This window comes from Nomascus leucogenys, chromosome 20, assembly GCF_006542625.1.
Source record: "Nomascus leucogenys isolate Asia chromosome 20, Asia_NLE_v1, whole genome shotgun sequence".
Classification (NCBI taxonomy): Eukaryota; Metazoa; Chordata; class Mammalia; order Primates; family Hylobatidae; genus Nomascus; species Nomascus leucogenys.
This window is the reverse complement of record NC_044400.1, coordinates 1,827,210-1,849,536: the sequence shown is the minus strand read 5'-3', so window position 1 is coordinate 1,849,536 and position 22,327 is coordinate 1,827,210. Positions and strand designations below refer to the sequence as shown.

Genomic DNA, 22,327 nt, shown 5'->3' with positions numbered 1-22,327 from the left:
GATTGTGTGGTCGGTGTATGGTTAACTTTACAAGAAGTTGCCGAGCTGTTTTCCAAAGTGCCTGCACTGTATTGCATTCCTATCAGCAGTGTAGGAGACTTCTAGTTTCTCCACACGATCACCAGTACTTGACATGATCAGTCTTTTTAATTTCAGTCCTTCTAAGAGGTGACTGATGGCGTCTCATTGCGGTTTTAATTTGCATTTTCCTCATGACGAATGACACTGAGCATCTGTTCATGTGCCAACTTGCTGGTCTTCGCTGAAGTGCCTGTTCACATCTTTTGCTAATTATTTATGGGGTTCTATGTTTCCTTAATGAGTTTTGAGAGTTCTTTGTATACTCCAGATGCAAATCTTTCATCAAATATGTACATTGCCGGTGTTCTCTCCTCATGTATGACATGTCTTTTCATTCCGTGAACAATGTCTTTTGAAGAGCAGACATTTTTAATTTTGATTAAGTCTAACTTACCGGTCTTTTATTTTATTGAGTGTGCTTTTGCTGTCATATCTAAGAAATCTTTACCTAATCCAAGGTCACAAAAACTGCCTCCATTTTTTTTTCTTCTAGAAGTTTTGTAGTTTTAAATTTTACATTTGTGTTCATGATCCATTTTTAGTTTTTTGAAATATATGGTACAAGGTCTAGATTGACTCTTTTTCATTTTTTATTGCATATGAACGTCCAGTAACTCCAGCATCAAGATCATTCTTTTTTACTGAAGGCCTTTTGCATCTTTGTCAGCCTGCTAGGATTTTAGTTGGAATTACGCTGACTCTATAGATCATTTTGGGATAATTGACATCTTAACAATATGGAAACTTCTAATCTATGAGCAGTTTCTCTCAGCAATGTGTTCTCATTTTCAGTGTGTGGGTGTCAGAGGCATTTGAACAAGAGTGACTCCATTTTGAATAAGGACTGGGTGAAATAAGGCTGAGAGCTACAGGGCTGCTTTCCCAGAAGGTTAGGCTTTCATAGTCACAAGATGAGATAGGAAGTTCGCACAAGATGCAAGTCACAAAGACTTGGCTGATAAAACATGTTGCAGTAAAGAAGCTGGCCCCAAGCCCCCAAAACAAAGACAGCCATGAAAATGACCTCTGGTCAGCCGGGTGTGGTGGCTCACGCCTGTAATCCCAGCACTTTGGGAGGCTGAGGCAGGCAGATCATGAGATCAGGAGTTCGAGAACAGCCTGACCAACATGGTGAAACCCCATCTCTACTAAAAATACAAAATTAGCCGGGCATGGTGGTGCATGCCTGTAATCCCAGCTACTCAGGAGGCTGAGGCAGAAGAATTGCTTGAACCCAGGAGGCGGAGGTTGCAGTGAGCCAAGATTGCGCCACTGCACTCCAGCCTGGGCAGCACAGTGAGACTCCGTCTTAAAAAAAGAAAAAAAGAAAGTGACCTCTGGTCATCCTCACTGCTCGTTATACTATAATTATAATGCATTAGCATATGACAACACTCCCACCAGTGCCATGACAGCTTACAAATGCCATGGCAATGTCAGGAAGTTACCCTATATGGTCTAAAAGGGGGAAGAACCCTCAGTTCTGGGAATTGCCTACCCCTTTCCCGGAAAACTTATGAATAATCCACCCCTTGATTAGCATATAATCAAGAAATACAGTCTAAGTGTTAGTCGAGCAGCCCACGTCACTGCTCTGCCTATGAAGTAGCCATTCTTTTGTTTCTTTACTTTCCTAATAAACTTGCTTTCACTTCACTGTATGGACTCGCCTCAAATTCTTTCTTGTGTGAGATCCAAGAACCCTCTCTTGAGGTCTAGATTGAGACCCCTTCCTGATAACATAGGTGTTTCACATCTTTTTCAGATTTATCCCAAGTATTTTAGATTTTGATATTATTATAAAAGGGTTTTGTTTTTACATTTAATTTCTGTTGCTACTATATAAAAACAATTCATTTGTATATTGATCTTTTTATTTTGCAACTTCACTAAACTCATGTGTTAGTTCCAGTAGCTTCTTAGTATATCTGATGGGATTTTCTCCTTAGACAATGATATTATCTGTAAGTACACTTGCACTTCCACTTATCCACACTGGATGCTTGTGAAGTTCCTTGTTCTTGTGTTATTTCACTAGCTAGAACTTTCAGGATTATGCTGAATACAAGCAGTGAGAGTGAACATCTTTGTCCTCTTTCAGATCTGAGGGAGAAGCATCCAGTCTTTAGCCATTAAGTGTGGTATTCTCTGTATGTCATTCATAGATACCCTTTCTCAGGCTGAGGAAGTTCTCTTTTAATCCTAGTTTGCTGAGAATTTTTTTTTTTCTTTTTTGAGGAATGCCTGTTGGGTTTGATCAGATGCTTTTTCTGCATTTATTGAGTTGATCATATGGTTTTCCTTTTGTACTTTGTTAATATGTGGAATTACTTTGATTTTCTAGGGTTAAACCAACCTTGTATTCTTAAGATAAACCCCACTTAGTCGTAGTACATTATCCTTTTTATATGTTATTGGATGTGAATTGCTAACCATTTTGTTTTGAATTTTTGCATAAATATTCCTTAGGGTTGTTCCATAGTTTTGGGGGGGTGTGGCTTGTAATATCTTCTGATTTGTATATCATAGTAATGTTGGTCTCACAGAGTGAGTTGGAAAGCATTCCTCCTCTTCAGTTTTCTTAAAGAGTTCATGTAGAATTCTTGATCAAAACAAACTGGAAAAAAAGAGTTAATGTAGAATTGATATTATTTCTTTTTCAAATAGTTGGTCCAATTCATCAGTAAACCCAATGAACCTTGAAGTTTTCTTTGTGAGGTTTTAACTACACATCAGTGCCTTGATAGACATAGAGTTATTCACATTGTCTTTTTCTTTTGTGGTGAGCTTTAGTCGTTTGTATCTTTAGAAGTTTGTCCATTTTGTCTGTTTTGAAAGATATTGGCATAAAGTTGTTCATAATTTCTCTTACTATCCTTTCAACATCTGTAGGATCTGTAGTGCTATCACCCCTCTTATTTCTGATGTTAGTAATTTGTCTCTTCTTTTTTATTCCAGGTCAGTCTGGCTAGAAACAGTTTTTGGTTTTATTATTTCTACTGCTTTTTTGTTTTCTTTCACCATTGTTGCTTTGATCTTTATTTTCTTTCTTTTGCTTACTTTGTCTAATTTGCCCTTCTTTAGTTTCTTAAGGTCGGAGCTGAAGTCTCTGATTTGAGACCTTTCTTCTTTTTTTAATGTGGACATTCAGTACTATAAGTTTCCCCCTAGTTTCTGCTCTAGTGGCATCCCACAAATTCTGATATTTTGTTTTTATCTTCATTCATTTCAAATCACTTACTAATCTCCCTTTTGATTTCTTCTTTGACATATGGGTTATTTAGAAGTGTGTTAGTTTCCACATTTTTTGAAAATCTCCAGATGTTGTTCTGTTACTAATTTCTCATTTAATTTCATTATTGTCAGAGAACATTCTCGGAATAGTCTGAATCCTTTTACTTCTTTTGGAGACGGAGTCTCATTCTGTCACCCAGGTTGGAGTGCAGTGGCGCGATCTCAGCTCACGGGAACCTCTGCCTTCCAGGTTCAAGTGATTCTCCTGCCTCCTACCTCAGCCTCCCGAGTAACTGGGATTACAGGCATGTGCCACCACACCCAGCTAATTTTTGTATTTTTAGTAGAGATGGGGTTTCATCAGGCCAGGCTGGTCTCAAACTCCTGATCTCAGGTGATCCACCTGCCTCGGCCTCCCAAAGTGCTGGGATTACAGGCGTGAGCCACTGCATCTGGTCACATTTCTTGAAATTTGTTTTAAGATCCATCCAGAATGTTACTGCCTTGGTAAATGTTTGTGTGTGTACTTGAAATCTGTGTGTATCCTGTATCCCACTGGAATGTGCTATATTGATGTCAAGTAGCTGACATTTTTAATAATGTTTGCAAAGCTTCTATATCCTTGCCAATTTTCTGTCTTCCTATTTTATCAGTTATTGATAGACAAATATTGACATCTCTGACTATAATTACAGATTTCTCTATTCCTTCTTGCATTCCAGTTGTTTCATATATAAATGGACCCTTTTATCATTATGAAATGACCTTTATTGATAGTAATATTCTTTGCTCTGAAATCTACTTTATCGATACAGAGTTGCACTGTCAATAAGCAACCTTAGGTATATCGCAGATTTGGTTCCAGACCACTGTGATTAAGCCAATATCACAATAAAGGGAGTCCCATGAATTTTGTTTCCCAGTGCATGTAAAAGTTATGTTTATCCTATGCTGTAGTCTATCAAGTGTACAACAGCATTACGTCTTTAAAAAACAATGGGCCGGGCGTGGTGGCTCACTCCTATAATCCTCCCAGCACTTTGGGAGGCCAAGGCGGGTGGATCACGAGGTCAGGAGATTGAGACCATCCTGGCTAACATGGTGAAATCCCGTCTCTACTAAAAAATACAAAAAAATTAGCTGGGCGAGGTGGCGGGCGCCTGTAGTCCCAGATACTCGGGAGGCTGAGACAGGAGAATGGCATGAACCCCCGGGGGGCGGAGCCTGCAGTGAGCCGAGATCTCACCACTGATTCCAGCCTGGGCAACAGCGAGACTCCGTCTCAAAAAAAAACAAAAAAACAATGTACATGTCCTGATTTTAAAAATACTTTATTGCTTAAAAATGCTAATGATCACCCGAACCTTTAGCCAGTTGTAATCTCTTTGCTGGTGTAGGTTCTTGCTTTGATGGTGATGGCTGCTGATGGATCAGGGTGGTGGTTGCTGAAGGCTGGGGTGGTTGTGACAGTTTCTTAAAAACACCAACGGGCTGGGTGCGGTGGCTCACACCTGTAATCCCAGCACTTTGGGAGGCCGAGGCAAGTGGATCACTTGAGGCCAGTAGTTCAAGACCAGCCTGGCCAACATGGTGAAACCCTGTCTCTACTACAAATACAAAAATTAGCCAGGCATGGTGGCACATACCTGAAATCCCAGCTACTTGGGAGGTTGAGGCACGAGAATCGCTTGAACCTGGGAGGTGGAGGTTGCAGTAAGCTGAGATCACGCCACTGCACTCCAGCCTGGGCAACAGAGCACGACTCCATCCCCCCCGCAAAAAAAAAAAAAAAAAAAAAAAAAAAAACCCAGCAATGAAGCTGGCCACATTGATTGACTCTTCCTCTCATGAAAGACTTCTCTGTATCATGCCGTGCTCTCTAATACCATTTTACCTACAGTAGAAGTTCTTTCTATCTTGGAGCCAATCCTCTCAACCCCTCAAACTGCTTTATCAACTAAGTTTATGTACTTTGCTGTCATTTTTCAACAGTGTTCACAGCATTTTCACCAGGAGCACATTCCATCTCAAGAAACCACTTTCTTTGTTCATTCATAAGAAGCAGCTCCTCATCCATTCAAGCTTGATCATGAGATTGCAGCAATTTAGTCACATCTTCAGGCTCTGCTTCTAATTCTAGTTCTCTTGCTATTTTCACCACATCTGTCCATCTTCCTCCACTGACGTCTTCTTGAACCAAGTCATCCATGAGGGTTGGAACCAACTTCTGCAAACTCCTGTTAATGGTGATACTTTGACCTCCTCCCGTAAATCACTAATGTTCTTAATGGCATCTAGAATGACAGCTCCTTTCCGGAAAGTTTTCAGTTGACTTTGCCCAGATTCATTAGAGGAAGCACTCTGTGACAACTATAGCCTTACAAAATATATGTCTTAAATAATAACACTTGAAAGTCAATTGTCCCTTGATCTAGGGGCTACAGGATGGATGCTGTGTTAGCAGCCATAGAAACAACGTTCATCTCCATCAGAGCCCAGTAACTAGTTGCATTGTCAGTGAGCAATAATATTTTGAAAGGAATTTTGTTTTCTGAGCAGAAGGTCCCAACAGTGGGCTTAAAATATTCAATGCACTGTGCTACGTTTGAACAGATGTGCTGTCATCCAGGCTTTGTTGTTCCACTGATAGAGCACAGAGAGAGAAGACGTAGCATCATTCTTAAGGGCCCCGAGGGCTCATTTACCGTCCTGAAGATCTCCATATTAGCAGTAAGGCTGTTCTGCTTTCTTGTTCATGTGTGTGCGGGAATAACCCTTGCAATTTCCTGTATGAACTTCTCCTTTGCAGGCTAGCCATGTGGTGCAAGAGACCTAGCTTTTGGCCTGTCTCAGTTTTCAACATGCCTTCCTCACTAAACTTAATTATCTCTAGCTTTTGATTTACAGTGAGAGACACATGAGTCTTCTTTCACTTGAACACCTAGAGGCCGTTCTAGGGTTATTAATGGGGCTGGCTTCAATATTGTTGTGATGGTCATGTCTCAGGGAATGGGGAGGCCCAAGGAGATGGAGAGAGATGGGGGATGGCTGGTTAGCGGAGCAGTCAGAACACACACACATTTGTCAGTTAAGTTTGCTATCTTATGGGCACTGTTTGTGGCGCTCTGAAACAATTACAATGGTGACATCAAAGATCACAGATGACAGACTACCATAATATTAATAATGAAAAAGTCGGAAATATATACGACACAGACATGAAGTGAATCCATGCTTTTGGAAAAATAGTGCCGATAGACTTGCCAGACACAGACGTTAAACTTGTAAAAAATGCAGTGTCTGTGAAGCAGTCAGGCAACGGATGAAGCGAGGTGTGCTCATATGAACACAGGGCGAATTGGCTTCTGTGAGCACGCTGTATCTGATTCACGTTACTTTTAATCTACTGTGTCTTCATAGTTAAAATGTGCTTCTTAAAAGCAGGATATAGCTGAGTCTTAAATGTGCATAAAATCTGACAATCTCTGCCTTTTCACTGGGGCGTTTAGGCCATTTACATTTAAATTGATTACTACTTTGATTAGATAAGTCTATCAACTTGTTACTTGTTTTCTGTTTGTCCTGTCTGTCCTTTGTTCTTTTTTCTTCCCTCTTTTTCTGCCTTTCTTGGATTGAATTTTTCACAAGTTCATGTGTCTCCTTTTTTGATTTGTTAACTGTCTTTTTTACAGGTTGTGTTAGGATTTAGGGTATGTAGATCTTTAACACAGTCATCCTCGAATGATACGACACCACCTTGTGTGTAGTGTGAGAACCTGACAGTCACATACTTCCAGTCTTCTCCTTCCTGCCTTAGTCCTCTGCTTATATTTTATTTATGCACATGATAAACCCCACAATACTTTGTTTTTATTTCTGTTTAGTCAGTTATCTTTGAAAGAGATGTAAATAATAGTTGTAAATGTTGTATATGTCTGCACATGCGGCTCCCACCCCTCATTCATGGAAGGAGTAGGGCTGTTCTTCCTTCTTGTTGTGTAGGCCCATGTTTGTTTTTATTTTTATTTTTATTGTTTGAGACAGAGTCTCACTCTGTCACCCAGGCTGGAGTGCAGTGGCGCAATCTCGGCTCACTGCAACCTCCGCCTCCCAGGTTAAAGCGATTCTCCTGCCTCAGCCTCCCGAGTAGCTGGGATTACAGGGATGCACCAACACACGTGGCCAATTTTTGTATTGGCCCCAACAGGGTTTCACCATGTTGGCCAGGCTGGTCTTGAACTCCTGACCTCAGGTGATCGTCCCACCTCGGCCTCCCACAGTGCTGGGATTACAGGTGTGAGCCACCGTGCCTGGCCTGTTGTGTAAGCCCTGTTTGCATCCTCATTTTCCTTCTGTCTGAAGGGCTTCCTTTAATATTCTTGCAGTGCAAATCAGCTACTTTGGGATATTTTAAGCTCTTGCACACCTGAAGAAGTCTTTATTTGGGGGGAGCTATTTCCACTGGGTGGAGAATTCTGGGATTTTTTTTGTCTTTCTGTACTTTACAGAGGTGATCTCACTGTCTTCTTAATTCCAGTATTTCCTCTGAGAAGTCTGCTGTCATCCTCATCTTTGTTCCTCTGTCAGTCAATTGTCCTTTCTTCCTCTGACTGCTTTTAATATTTAATCTGTACTACTGGTTTTGAGCAGTTTGATTATGATGTGCTTTGTATACTTTGATGTCATCCCCCCCTTTTTTTTTTGGTGGTTGGGGTTCTTTGAACTTCTCAGATCTCTCAGTGTACACTTTTGCACACATTTCAGAAAATTGGGGCCATTACTTTTTCAAGACTCTTTCCTGTCCGCACCATTGGCAACCAGTCCTTGAATAACATCGCTGCAGAGCTCAGTGGCTCGTGGCTTCTGAGGTCAGGAGTCCAAGTGTGGCTGAGCTGGCTCTCTGCTCAGAGATCTCACCAGCCATGGTCCTCTTGGCTCTGCTGGGGAAGGCCCCACATCCAGCTACACCCGCGTGGCCATCAGAAGGATTCTGTTTCTCATCCGTGGTTGGGCTGCTGTGCTCGGTTCCTATGGCAGCTCCTCGCCATGTGGGCAGCTCACGCGCGGCAGCTGGCGTGTCAGAGTGCTGAGAACCAGGGTGGGAGCCGCAGAAGTCACGGCTGCTGTGACGCGACCGCAGAGGGGACAGCCAGCACTTGCGCCACACTTTCCATCAGCTATAAGTCACATTGAAGGGCTGGCGCTGATGCGGGTGATGCCTGGAGGTGGGGACCATCAGGGGCCATTTCAGAAGTGCCACCAGCCCGCCTCCTAGGACTCCCGCCCCATGTGTCAGGCCACGTGACGTCACCCCGCAGCCCACACCCAATGTGCTGCCTCCTTTATATTTATCTTTCCGTTTTTTCCTTTTTGTTTGTATGCGCTTTTCTTTCTTTTTCTTATCTGTTTCATCTCGGACGGTTTCCGTGGTTGTATCTGCAGCTTCACTGATCCTGTTTCCGCAATGTCTGATCTGGCATGGATCCGTCCCCGCACTTGTTGTCTTCATCCTTAGAAGGTCAATTTGGCTCTTTTTTGTCCCTTTTATGTCTGTCCTCAACTTTTTGGGCATATGGAGCAAAGTTACAGTGACTTAATGTGATCTGCCGCTTCTGACGTCAGGTCAGCCCTAGGTTTGTTTCACTCAGCCGATTTTCTCTTTGTTGAGTGCTGCGGGGCTGTGTGTGCACGTGCATGTGTTCCTATAAATATTCGTGAGCTCTGTTCGGAGACACAGTTCAGGTACTTGGAAACAGCCTGGTTCTCTGGGTCTCGGTTTAGGAAGTGTGAGGTGGGAGCAGGGCAGCGTCTGTCTGGGGCTCACACCGCCCCTTGCTGAGGGGCGTCCATCTCAGTGCTGTGCCCTGGAGCTGCCTAGTTCACAGGCTTTCCCACGAGGCTGCCGGAGACAGGCACTGCTCCAGCCCAGTGTGAGCTTCAGGCGCCGTTTTCTGGGTTTTTCTCTCTAATGCTCCAGGTTTTCTCAGCCTCTCACCGAGCACTCCAGGGAACTCAGCCCTCCTCTCCAGCACTCTCTCCTGGGCCCCGGCTCCAGCTCCAGCCCTGTCCCTCAACTCGGGTCCCCTGAGGCCCTGCCTGGGCCGTGACCGGTCTCCTCGGGCTCGCCCCGTGTCTCAGGGCCCGCCACCCTTCCTGACTGAAAACTGTTGTTTCACATTTGATGCCTCATATTCTGGCTGTTTCAGATGGCAGGTGCATCTGTCCTTGTGGCTCTGTCTTGGCCGGAAGCTGCCGGCCACCCTCTGAGGTGGGAAAATAGGCATTTTGTCTCCATTTTACATTCAGGAAACTTCAGCTCAGAGAGACAAACTGATAGTCCCCGGGGCCCACAGCAGATAAGAGGGGCAGCCTCACAGGAGGGCAGGCCTGCATCTCCAGCCCCCCTCACCCCGCATCCTCAGCATCACATTGCCCTAAGCCTGGTGCTCCACGAAACGTCACCCCCAGCAGCATGGGCCTCGCCTGGGTGGAGGTGAGAAGGCGCAGAGGCCACTGACGTCCTCTCCTCTCCTCCTCATTCGGCTACATCTGGAAAGGGTGGTGCTGTCTAGCCCGGGCCCAGGAGGGGAGGACCCCGCAGCCAGGCGGGGCCCAGGAGGGGAGGACCCCACACCCAGGCCGGGCTCAGGAGGGGAGGACCCCACACCTGGGTGGGGCTCAGGGAGCCACTGGGCAATGGCTGTGCTGCAGCTCCTCCCTCCTCACCTGCGTGCCTGAGCTGAGCACCCGTCCCGCCTGCCCGCCGCGTCCCCTTTCTTCCCTTAACCTTCACTGTGCTCTGCGCTCCTGCTGCCCTCAGGGCCAGTCCCTGTCTTTTAACCCACACTCAGCTGCTTCTCTCTCCCCGCCACCTCCTGTAACTCATCCCTGTGGCCTCCATGCCCTTCCACGGCCCTTGGAGCCGCCCGTGGCGGATGCCACTCACAGCAGGGGCTGCGCAGGCCGCCCCACCCCGAGCCGGTGCCCCCACTCCCTCAGCTCCCCTCCGGCTGCGGCTGCAGGAGCAGCTGCGTGTGGCTGTAAAGCAGAACGCCCGTGTGCGAGGGGGAGCTGTATAAATAGAATAATAATAATAATAATTGTTGGTTTGGGATTTTTCTGCGACTGCTGGGGTGCCTGGCCTTGCCCGCCCCGCCAGTCACTCTTGAAGGAAAGGTCACCCTCGCCGGGAAGATAAACCCCAATAACGCTGGTATAATTAGCACAGGCAGTATTTAGATGCTTTCCTCGGTACAATTAGGCAGGAATAATTGGCTGAGCTATTTTCCCCGTGCCGGACACGCTTTTTGCCAGCTTCCGTTCTTTGGAACTTCATGCCGGGACATTTGTTCTCAGCATTCTGTCCAAGCTGTCCTGACCCAGTTGCTGCCAGGCCCTCGGCGCAGTGTTCACGTGGCAGCATCTGCGAGGCCTCCTTTGGGCTCGGCTGCGTCGCCTCCCCCGAGGGACACCAGAGGGACAGTGGGGCAGAGAGGGGTGGGAGCTGAGGGCCGTGCACACAGCAGGGTGTCTTGGGGTCAGACCTGGACCTCCCGACCAGGAGCTCCGAGGAGCTGAGCTGTGCTGGGCCTGGAGCTGGGGGGCCTGTGCAGGGTGGGGCTGGACTGGCCGCGGGCATCCATGAGGGAGTGAGGCCGTGAGCGGGGGAGTCAGGCATGGACTGGAACAAGTCCTGTGGCCAGCCTGGAGGAGGAGTCCCTCGGCCGAGGTAACACACCAGAGGCGAGAAGCTTGCTGTCTCCCTTCTCAGAGCACGGACAGGCCAGGCAGTGACTATCAGGACTCGGCAGTGACTGCTGCTCCTGGGTCACCCTCGGGCCGTGGATGTGCAGCAGGCATGCTGGCCCCACAGCACCTGAGACTCCTGTGCAGAGCCCAGCTGTGAGGTGTGAGGCTGCCAGGAGTCCTTGGTATCCCGGTCTAACTGGTTGTGTAGACCACGGTGGCACCAGCCATTTTCACGCTGTACCCGGCAGGCTCAGCACGGTCTTGACGTTTTCACGGCCAACCTTTGGGATACAGATCACTGCCGCCGAGGTCATGAAGCCAAGCTGGGACCGCGCTGGCCTTCAACCCCGGGGCTGGGACTGTGCTGACCTCTAACCCCCAGCAGCACCTGCTGGGATGAGGGCACACATTACCCAGGTTTATCACTTTTGGACCCTGATGCCATGGTCCAAGGCCTTCAGCCCCTGAGACTTTTTAGGGAGGTTCATGCAGAGCTGTATGCATGGTGAGACTGCCCAGCACTGTTCACAGGCACTCAGAGGGGCACCACAAAGACCTGTGGACAGACAGAGCTGTGCCCCACCTGGGATTTGCGCAAGCCCAACCCGGGTGCCCTGGCCACTGGGTGCCGAGGGGCGTGGGCCCGTGTCTGTCACACCTCAGCAGCAGCCCTATGACAGGTGGCCTCAGCGGACTCTGCTGTGGCCACCTGACCAGCACCACCCACCCCCACCAGCTGGCTGGGCTTGCGCTGTGACCCATGCCCGGCGTCTGTGGTGCCACCAGCCAAGATGCCAGCCGCAACGCCAGCGTGGCACCCCAGGCCCAGGACATCTGGGGCAGGTGGGCGGGCAGCACCGGCCTCAGCAGCCCACAGAGGGGCCTCCCACAGAGCATCTGGAGATGCTCCAGCCAGACGGGCAGACGAGCAAGACGCTCGAGGGTTGCAGGCCAGGTGGATAAGGATTGAGGATTGCGTGTGTCCGCAGTGGGGAACCCGTGTGCTCATCGGCCTGTCTTGAAGCTCTTCTGCTCTTGCAGATATAATCTAGATATACTTTTTTCCTAATTACAAATATGCAGCATATAAAAAAATCTGGAAAATGCAGAGAACCATGAGTCACTTTCCATCCCAACACTCCGAGTTAACCGCTGTTAACATTTTGATGATTTTCTAAGGGTCCTTTTGCACTCTGTGAGTGTGGGTGTGAGAGTGTGTCATGCCGCAGTGTGAACTGGAAGGGTTTTCTCACCCCTGAAGTTCAAGGCTTACTCTCGGTGGACGCAGCTGAGTCTTCTCCCCGGCTCGCCCCATGTGTGCATGAAAGTGCCTGGGATGCGTCAGATTCTCAACTTGAGAAGCCTGGAGAGTCTTTTGAAGTTGAAAACACTTTGATTTCCTTACAGCCTCAAGACAAAAAAAAATCTCACCTTTGCTGGCTTTGAGAGCAGGTGTCTTCTACAAGCAAGGTTCACAGGGACCTGTGGCTGCCCCGGCAGAGGCCAGCCAGGCATGTCCATCTCCTCTCCCGCGGGCCCTGGTGGGGGAGCCTCTGTGGGAAGCCTGGGGGCTCCGGGGCCTGGCAGACAACCAGTCCTGCTGCAGTGAGGTGGGAACAAGGCCGGCAGCAGCTCGCTTCCCAGTCGTCACCATCCGATGGCGCCAGGGCACGGGGCAGCCACCATCCTCGTGGCCCGGGGGTTTCCTCATCCCATTGTGCTCGGTGTCTCCCGAGCCCGACGGTTTTACACACCTGACTTCATTCGTCTTCTCGGCAATGCCCAGCATGCAGACCGGGCTCAGAGAGGTGTGTCGGTGTGCCCAGGGTCACGCAGCTTCCTGGTGGCCAAGCCGAGGTTAAAAGCTAGTTCTGGTGGGTGTGAAAGCCCCCCACGCCGGTAGCTCTGCCACCAGGCCTGCACAAGCAGGTGGTGTAAGAGGGGAGGCGTTGGGGCTGGCAGTGCTCCAGTCAGGATCGAGCCGTCTATCTGGAAGGTCTGTCGAGGGCGTGTGGTGGCAGCCGGGAGGTGGTCTGACTGCCCGCCGTTTTCCTGCAGTGCCCAGGCCCAGGAGAGGGAGCAGCCCCCCGGTCAGGACCCCCCATCCTCATGGACCTTGCTTCCCGCTCTCCCTCCCCCTACAAATGGGCCCCCAGCATAACTTCCCCCGAGGGCTCCTTTCCTCTCCCCACACACAGCCCTGCTCGGGAGCGGCGCTTGCAGCACACCAGGGACAGGAGGATCGGGCTTCAGGGAAGCAGGCGCCTGGAGCTGTGTCCAGTTAGGCGCGTGGCGCTTGCAGATCCGAGCATGGAATATTCGTGCCTCCCCCTGCCCAGCAGCTGTGGCTTCTCATCTGGAACAAGGGGGTGCTTCTCCCAGGAAGGCCAGTGGGAGCAGGGGTGTGTCTGAGAACACCTGGGCGCTCTGCCCTCACGATGGCCCCCAATGCCACAGCCCCGGCCTCTGTGCCCAGGCCACTCTCCAGCCTGGTGAGGTCTGTCCTGGGAAAAGGGAGAAGACAGATGTGGGCCTTGCCCCGTGGGGCCAGGGCACAGGCAGGAATCTCACTTGGGGTTAAGACGCTGCAGTCACCCCTCCGGGTTCTGTGCACTGGCCCCTCCAGGTGCCAGGGTCCCCAGTGGCCGTGGCATTCTAGGAGAGATGGGCAGGGAGACGCTGGCGCCCTATCGTGTAGCTTGTCCTTTTATCTGCTTCACAGGCTCTTCCACTGTGCAATTTCCTAAAATGTTGGCGAGGCCCATTTATCCATTTTAATTTTATTCTATGGATCGTGCTTTGGTGTTGAGCGTCAGAGCTCTGCCTCATCCAGATCCTGAAGATTTCTTTTTTAAAGTAATTCTGTGTTTTACATGTAAGTTCATGATACAGTTTGAGTTAAAATTTATATGAGATGTGAGGTTTCGGTCAAAAAAAATTTTTTTTTAACTAAGTATGTCCAGCTGCTCTGGCACCAGCTGTAGCAGAGACAAGACTGTCCTTCCTCCATTGAAGCAAGCGCCTTTGTGACTTTTTTGTGACTTTTCTGTATCAATTAATAGGATCATATGTTGTTTATTCTTTAGCCTGTTGATATAGCAGATTACATTGATTTTCAAATACCAAGCTAGCCGTGCACACCTAGACTAAGTCCCACGTGGTCACAGCATAATATTCTCTGTTAGAAAGTGGCCTGGACGTATCTGTGGGTCTCTTTTGAGTTCCTCTGTTCTGTTCCGCTGGTCTCCACATCTCCCCTCCAGCGCTGCCCCAGCCATGTCTGTCTGACATAGGAGCCGTATAACGCTGTGCTGTAGCTGTACAGTTCTCAGCATCAGGAAGGGCAATCCTCCACTCTTCTTTTTCGGAATTGCTTTCCATATACATTTTAGAATAATCTTGTGTCTCTCTAAAAAAAAAAAAAAAAAAAAAGTTGCTGGCCAGTCGTGATGGCTCACACCTGTAATCCCAACACTTGGGGAAGCCAAGGCAAAAGGATCGCTTGAGGCCAGGAGTTGGAGACCAGCCTGGACAACACAGGGAGACCCCATCTCTACGAAAAAAATACAGCCATGAGTGGTGGTGCACACCTGTAGTTACCAGCTACGTGGCACGTTGAGGCAGGAAGATTTCGTGAGGCTGCAGTGAGCCAAGACCGCACCACTGCGCTCCAGCCTGGGTGACAGAATAAGACCCTCTTTCCAAAAAAAAAAAAAAAAAAAAAATATATATATATATATATATATATATACACACACACACACACACACATATATATGCTGAAGTTTAGACACCAATTACATTAAAACCAAAGATCAATTTTGGAAAAATTGATTTACTATAAGTCTTCCAGTTCACAAACATTGTATCTATTTGTACAAACATTCTTTTGATTCCTTTCATCAGTATTTCCTAACCTTCTGCAAACAGACACTATACAAGTTTTTGTTAGATTTATACCCAAGTATTTAAGATGTTTTGTAAATTATATTGCCTTCTAATTCTGTTTTTCACTTGTTTGCAATTGCTTTATAGAAATGTGGTTAATTTTTGTATGTTCATCTTCTTTCCTGCAACCTTTGTGAACTCACTTAGTGTTCGAGGAGTTTTCTGCAGATTGCTCAGGATTTTCCACGTGGGCCATTGTGTCAATCTAGGAGTTTTCTGCAGATTGCTCAGGATTTTCTACGTGGGCCGTCGTGTCATTCTAGGAGTTTTCTGCAGATTGCTTAGGGTTTTCCACGTGGGCCGTCATGTCATTTGCGAGTAGGGACAGTTCTGTTCTTTTCCAATCCCTATGCTGCTGCTTTCCTTTTCTTACCTGCATGCCCTGGCGTGAGGAGCTCCCATGCTGGGTTGAGGATGAGTGGGGAAAGCCAGCTCTCCGCTGACCGAATGAGGGAAGGCGGCCAGACTCTTCCGTGAAGCAGCGTGAGCTGAGGGTTCTTTGTGGTGCTTTTTACCAAGTCGGAGGACTTTCCCTCGATTCCTGCTTTGCGAGAGTTCTTCTCAGGAATGGAGATTAAATTTTGTCAAATGCTTTGCCTGTATCAATAGGATCATATTATTTTCCTTTAGCCCGTTGATAACATTGATTGATTTTCGAATCTGAACTAGCCTTTGTTGTACACCTAAACTGAATCCCACTTGGTCCGGGTGTGATGCTCTTTTTCGTATATTGCTCGATTCCATTTGTTAGTATTTGTTGAGTATTTTTGCATCGAAGTTCATGAGAGACTGATACTTATTTTTGTGTGTGCACCATCCTTGTTGGTTTCAGTACAAGGTTAATAGTGGAAAGGTGTTTCCCTGTCTTTTGTTAACTGAAAAGGGATTGTGTAAAATTGGTATTAATTCATATTTAATGTTTGGTAAAACTTTCTAGTGAAACCATCTGGGACTGGAGATTTTGAGTAGCATTTTAATTACGACAAACTCGATTTATTTAATGGTTATAGGACTACCGAGGCTGTCTGTTTTATCTTGGCACGTTTTGGTAGGATGCGGTTTTCGAGGAATCCATCCAGTTCGGATTTTGCTGTAGTATTTTTTATTGTTATTTTAATAGCTTCTAGATCTATTGTAATATTTCCATTTCTGATATTGGTCATTTCACTCTCCCCTTTTTAATCTTTGTCAGTTTTGCGAGGGGTTTATCGATTTTATCGTTGCTGGTCTTTTTAACAAATTTTTGAGACAGGACTTCACTCTGTAGCCCAGGTTGGAGTGCAGTGGTGTGATCATAGCTCACTACAGCCTCAAACTCCTAGGCCCACATGATGCCACATAGCTGGGGCTACAGGTGCATGCCACCACACCTGGCTGATTGATTATAGTGATGGGGCCTCACTGTGTTGTCCGGGCTGGTCTCCAACTCCAGGGCTCAAGCGATCCTCTCGCCTTGGCCTCCCAAAGTGCAAAGATTACAGGCATGAGCCCCTGCTCCTGGCCGGCCTTACTGCTGTTTTTTTAAAGAACCAGTTTTTGCTTTTAGGAACTGTCTTTTGTTTTCCTGTTCATTCCGACTTTTATTATTTCCTCCTGCTGCTTCGGGCTTGCTTTTCCCTTCGTTTCTTGAAGTAGGAATTTAGAGAACTGATTTGAGATCTTTCTCCTTTCCTGATACAGGCATTGAGTGCTGTCCGTTTCCCTCGAAGCACTGCCTTGGGTGCGTCTGGCAAATTTCATTATGCTGTATTCTTGTTTCCATGCTGTTCTATTTCCTTCGAGGCATTCCATTTGACTCGTGAATTACTTAGAAGTGTGCTGTTTAATTTCCAGGCACTTACACCGTTTTCCTGTTGTCTTTCTCTGACTGGTTTCTGGTTTTGATGTCCACTGCTGTGGCCTCCACCTCTTCATGCCACCCCACAGATGAACAAGATTCACATAACTTCGCAGTATCTCTAAGTAGCATCGTTTCCATTTCCTGCGTGTCTTCTCATTTTACTGCATTATTTCAGCTTTGCTTGTTTGAGCCAGGATTCAGGGCTTCCTTCATTCCGTCTCTAGCTTCTTCCCCTCGAGTTTCCCCGTCATGGAGTTTCTCTTGGACCCTCAGCAGCAGGGGGTCTTGCTCTTGACAGGAATCCCCCACACTTCCCCCTTGGCCTCCGAGCCCCACCACATCCTGCGGGTGGTGGTGTGGAGAGAGGTGCTGTCTCTGCTCTCCAAGCACCTTGTCAGCCCCCACCCCTCCCTCACCCCGTGCCTCTTGTCCATGCCCGCTGGGACACTACGGGGCTCGGCTCAGGGGATGGTGGGACGAGCGCTTAGTAAGGCCCCTCAGCCCCAGGCACCGTGTGAGCACTGCTCACGTGGCAGAGCTGGAATGGGGGCCGGGCACGCACTCCCGGGCCCACATGTTCCACAGACACGCCGCAGAGGCCCCTAGCCCTCCAGGGCAGGCCTGCTCTGCTTCCAGAGGGGCAGGTGAGCCCCAGGCCAGGCCAGCCAGGATCTGGACTGGAGTGCAGTGGCCACAATGGACGCCGCGAGTGTCTTCATTAAGAGTGAGTGTCTCAGTCTCCCCCAGGGCACCCGCCAGCCACACGGCCGCCGTGTGTGCAGACTAGACAGGTGGCAGCTCGGCCAGCCAGACAGAAGGGAGAGGAAGCCAGAGCCAGCGCGCAGGCAGCCCCATAAATATTTCCAGCCACAGCCAACGTGTCTTACTGGCAATTTGCTTTTTAAAAAATTGTGCTCTAATTTTAAGTGAGCAGCCCCTAATTCTAGTGATTTACAAGGTACCTGGGGACTGTGTGATATTTGAACATGGCAGAGGGCTAAGCAGAGATGGATGGGCCCAGCGCCACTCATTCAGCAGGTCCTGCTCATGCCGGAGTGCTGCCGGCGTGTTGGACCGAGGTGGCGCCTCCCAGTGCGGCCGGGTAGGCTGGGGGAAATGGAGTCAGAGGTGGGCTGCACGGCAGGTCGACTTGTTCACAGGGGGCTGGTGTTTTGCAAACGCTGGGTCTGCCTTCGTGTGGGGTTTGAGCTGGGAGAGTAGCACTGGTCACTCCTGCCTGTCCACCCCCGCCCCCACCTGGAGGGCAGCGCAGTATCTTAGGGCGTCATTCTTCCAGAGCCGCCTGAGGCCAGCAGAGAGGAGGTGCTGTAGCAGCCGTGAGTGGGCGGCCCGGCCTACCATTGGGAGCAGCTGTTTTGCTGACGCTGGCGGGGTGCACCTGTTTCGAATAAAGAATGATCAGAGCTCACACCTGTAATCCTCACCTCGTGGGAAGCTGAGGCAGGAGGATCACATCAGGCCAGGAGTTTGAGACCAGCCTGGGCAACATAGCTAAAGTCTATCTCTAAAAAAAATTTAAACATTAGCCAGGTGTAGTGGCACATGCCTGTCATTCCAGCTGCTCAGGAGGCTGAGGTGGGTCACTTGAGCCCAGGAGTTCGAGGCTGAGCCATGATCATGCTGCTGCACTCCAGCCTGGGTGACAGAGTGAGACTTGTCTCTAAAAAAAAATATTTTTAGAAATGAGCGGCCAGGTTCTCAAAGCCTGCCAGCCTCTGAGGGCCGGGGAAGGCGGGTGCCTGGAGAACAGCTGTTCTTTGGTCCAGCCTGGCCGGAGTCTGCACCACAGTGCCCCAGGCCCAGCCAGGTTGCCAGCCCTGGGTTGGGAGGGGGGCGAAGGGCTGGCTAAGGAGACTTCTTCCCACACTGCCTCCCACCCCTGCCCGGCAGCTGCAGGAGAATCAGCCCCTCTGACATTTAGGGGGAGAAATTCAGAATCAAGAGCAGAAGGCAGAAATGAAAGGATTTTCTTAGTAAAAGGTCAGAGTGGTTTCTCTTGTTTTTGTTTAAAAATGGTTTGTGTTGAACTATGACAAGGCCAAATGTACTAAGGCAGCAGGAACGGGGGAGGGCAGGGGGACGGCTCCTGAGAGACAGAGGAGGTGCAGGAACAGGTCAGGCCGCAGGGCCTCGGGGGCAGCACGTGCTCCAAAGGTGGCGGGGGGAGGGGCGCCAACAGCAGATGGGTGCGACACCATCAGGGCCGGGCCCAGCTCAGGCATGTGCTCCGGTGGACAGGGGAGCTGCCAGGACCAAGCTGGGTGCAGCCGGGCCGGGCGCCCTGTGGCTCCTGGGGAGGGTTCCCAGAGGGCTGCCGGGCGGAGGGAGTGCTTTACAAAACGGTTTCCTGAGCTCTGATGCACACACATGCGGCTCACCCTCAAATCTACCGTTCCGTTCTTCCAGGCACATTCAGTGTGCAGCCGCGACCAGTCTAACCGTGGTGCCTTTCCACCGGCCCTGAGCCCTGACGTGCCCCTCCAGGACATCCCCAGGGCATGGAGTTGTGCCAACAGGTCTTTGTGACTAGCTGGGCATGTTTTCGGGGTTTGCCTGCGTGGCAGCGTGTCTCAGAGTTAGGCTGTACGAAGCAGTGTTGACGGGTAAACCCGGTTTTCTCTCTCCTTCCGGCGGTTGAGGGCTGGTTCCACTTTCCATCTGTTAGTGATGGGATCGTGTTGCCGTGGACAGCGCTCAGACCCCCTGGCTGCGCACCCGGGCGTGTGCTGGGCCCATGGACTCTGCGTTCAGCTATTTGCAGTGGCCGCACCACACACGCTCCCGCCAGCGATGCGGAGGGTCTGATTCCCCTCAGTCCAGCAGCGCGTGGTGTTTGTTCTCAGTGGCCGTCGGTGCGAGGCAGGTCCTTGTCTCGCTCAGCTGCGATTCACATTTCCTCGGTGCCCGGCGTCCTGGCATGAGCTCGTTGGCCGTGTGTGGCTCTTCTCTGGAGAAATGTTCAAGCGCCCCTTGTTTAATTGGCCCTTTCCTCTTCATGGTGGAGTTGTGGGAGTTCTGGGCATATTCTGGGTACAGGACTTTTCAGGGACGTGGTTTGAGAGGGAGCTTTGTGGTGGGCTGGGTTTGTGTCCTGCGTGACCTGGGGCTGTGTGGGACATCTGTGTGGGTGCTGACCGGGGTGGGGCTGGCTCTCAGGGGCAGCTCAGAAGGGCCTCTGTCCACTCCCCACAGCCCAGGACCGTGACACAGCAGCTCGCTTAGACCTGCTGTGTGACCTGAACCCTGTGGCTCCTGCCCTGTGTCCCCTGGCTCCTGCAGCACTGTCTGGAAGCTCCTGGTCACCGGGCTGTCTCCTCCTTGCCTGTTCTGCAGTTACAGGAGGCCGCCCTCTGGGCAGCAGAATCCACAGAGCCAGACTCCCCCTCCCCCCAGGCCCCCAGCACGCCCCCTGCACAAGTGGGGAAACGAGGTCGTGGGCCCCAGGCAGTCTGGAAGGCGTTGCAGGACTTGCCCGGGGCGTGGGGTCCTCCAGCCTCAGTGGAGAGTGGCACTGGGGCCTGTCACAGGTGGGGGCACAGGTGCTGGAGCCCCCAGGTGGAGGAGGAAGGAGCGAGGTGGCAGCCCCTTGGGGTGGGCACACCCCGCAGTGCCTGGGACCACCAGCTGTCTGCGTAGACGACAGAGACCTTGCCCTGGGTTAATTCAGTCCCTTTAGGTGACCTGGAATAAGGCCTGGCAGGGTTGAGGACACATCTACCCCTGTCCAGGTCCTCAGACTGAGGGAAGCCCCCATGGCTGGAGGGGCTGTGTAGGGAGGGAGGGGAGAGGGAGAGGCCTGTCGGGCTGACCACTGTCTTGTCTCTTGCCTACCGCATAGGCCACCAGCCCCTCGGGCTCCAAGATGCAGCTACTGGAGACGGAGTTCTCACACACGGTGGGCGAGCTCATCGAGGTGCACCTGCGGCGCCAGGACAGCATCCCCGCCTTCCTCAGCTCGCTCACCCTCGAGCTCTTCAGCCGCCAGACCGTGGCCTAGCCTGCAGCCTCGGGGCATAGCCGGAGCCACGCTGCTTGGCCTGACCTGCAGGTCCCCTGCCCTGCCAGCCACAGGCTGGGTGCACGTCCTGCCTCTCCAGCCCCACAGGGCAGCGGCATGACTGACAGACACACTGGGACCTATGTCCGGCTTCCTGCTGGGGCAACCAGCACCCTCCCCACGTGCAGACCCCGTGCGGCCCGGAGCCTGGTGTGTGGGTGTCGGCCACCAGCCCGGGTTCCTACAGCCCAGGTTCCTCACCTTGTGAAATAAATAAAGTCGTCTCCCCCAGACACTCCCACTCGCCCTGTGTATCTGAGGCCCAGCCCTAGCAGGGTGGGAGGGAGGAGGGGCAGGAGCTCCGTCAGCAGCTGCTGCCATCTGCAGCCCGGACAACGTTAGGGTGGGTCATGCATCTCCGCTCAGGGAGTGCACGGCCAGCGCACAGATGGCAGCTGGGACCAAGGGTGGCTGGGGTGCCCTCCCCACCACCATGGGCTGAGGCCCCTCTGCTTAGCAGCTTCCAGCTCCCCCCTCGAGGCCAGGCCCCAGCTCCGGGGCTTCCGCTTGCTGATGGAACCCGGATGGAGGCACGGGGGTTGGGGGGACTGTCCTCACAGATAAGGGTGCATCAAGGGGAGACTGCCCTCTGTGCCCATCACTCCAGGGCCAAGAGAGGGCTTGGACCTGGCTGGCAGCACCAAAGCCAGGGGTGTGGGGTGGCTCCACCCCATGGGGCAGATGGAGCACCTGGCCCTCGAGGCTGGAGATCGAGTCCCCTCCACCCAGCTCGGTGGCCCTGGCCTTCTCCAGCCATGGGGAAAATGAGCTGATGATTCAGAGGTGCAGGTGCTGCTATCTGAGCCCAGCAGAGGGGAGCCGGTGCAGCCAGGGGAACGGCCTTGCTCCAGAGCCGCCGCTGCTGAGACAAGGGAGACCCATGGCGGGGGCGGGGGTGGGGGCGGGGGCGGGGGGAGGAAGGAGCAGGGAGGCGTGGACCCTGCCTCCTGCCTGCGAACTGTAGGCCTGGGCCACACCCGGGACTGCTGCCTCCACCCAGACTCCTCAAGGGCAGGGCAGCTCCGGCTCTGCCACCCCCGCCTTGCCCCCACTTTCCACTCCCAGCACCGGCGCACCCCCCGCCGCACCCACCATTAGAACACTCCACCGGGTTCCACAAACCATGAAAGGCCTTTCCCTCCAGGTCTCAGGGGAAAGTTGGGGGGCATCCTCTAAGTGGCCCACTAGGAGAGACGGATGTGCCCCCCAGCCTTGAGACAGGAAGCCCCTGATTCCTCCTGCGTGTCCTCTCCCTACCCCCCAACGTCACCTTTCAGCGTTGGCTTCTGTTCCTGGGTTTGATGGAGGGGTCCTCGGAGGCCCGTGGCGTTCAGCTTCACGAGGCTTTGGCGGGATGCAGGCTGTGCAGGCAAGAGGAGAAGTGAGACATCTCCATG

At 50.9% G+C, this 22,327-nt stretch overlaps 1 protein-coding gene across 11 annotated transcripts in view; it reads left to right on the top strand.

The window, feature by feature from the left end:
- MAD1L1 (mitotic arrest deficient 1 like 1) overlaps positions 1-21,165 on the top strand; it is a 408,034-nt gene extending 386,869 nt beyond the window's left edge. For all 11 annotated transcript variants that reach the window (XM_030801339.1, XM_030801341.1, XM_030801338.1 and 8 more), the window contains one exon: positions 20,712-21,165. In XM_030801339.1, the coding sequence (XP_030657199.1) occupies positions 20,712-20,870 (159 nt within the window). In that variant the 3' untranslated portion in view covers positions 20,871-21,165. The remainder of the gene's footprint in view (positions 1-20,711) is intronic.
- The last annotated feature ends 1,162 nt before the right edge of the window (positions 21,166-22,327 follow it).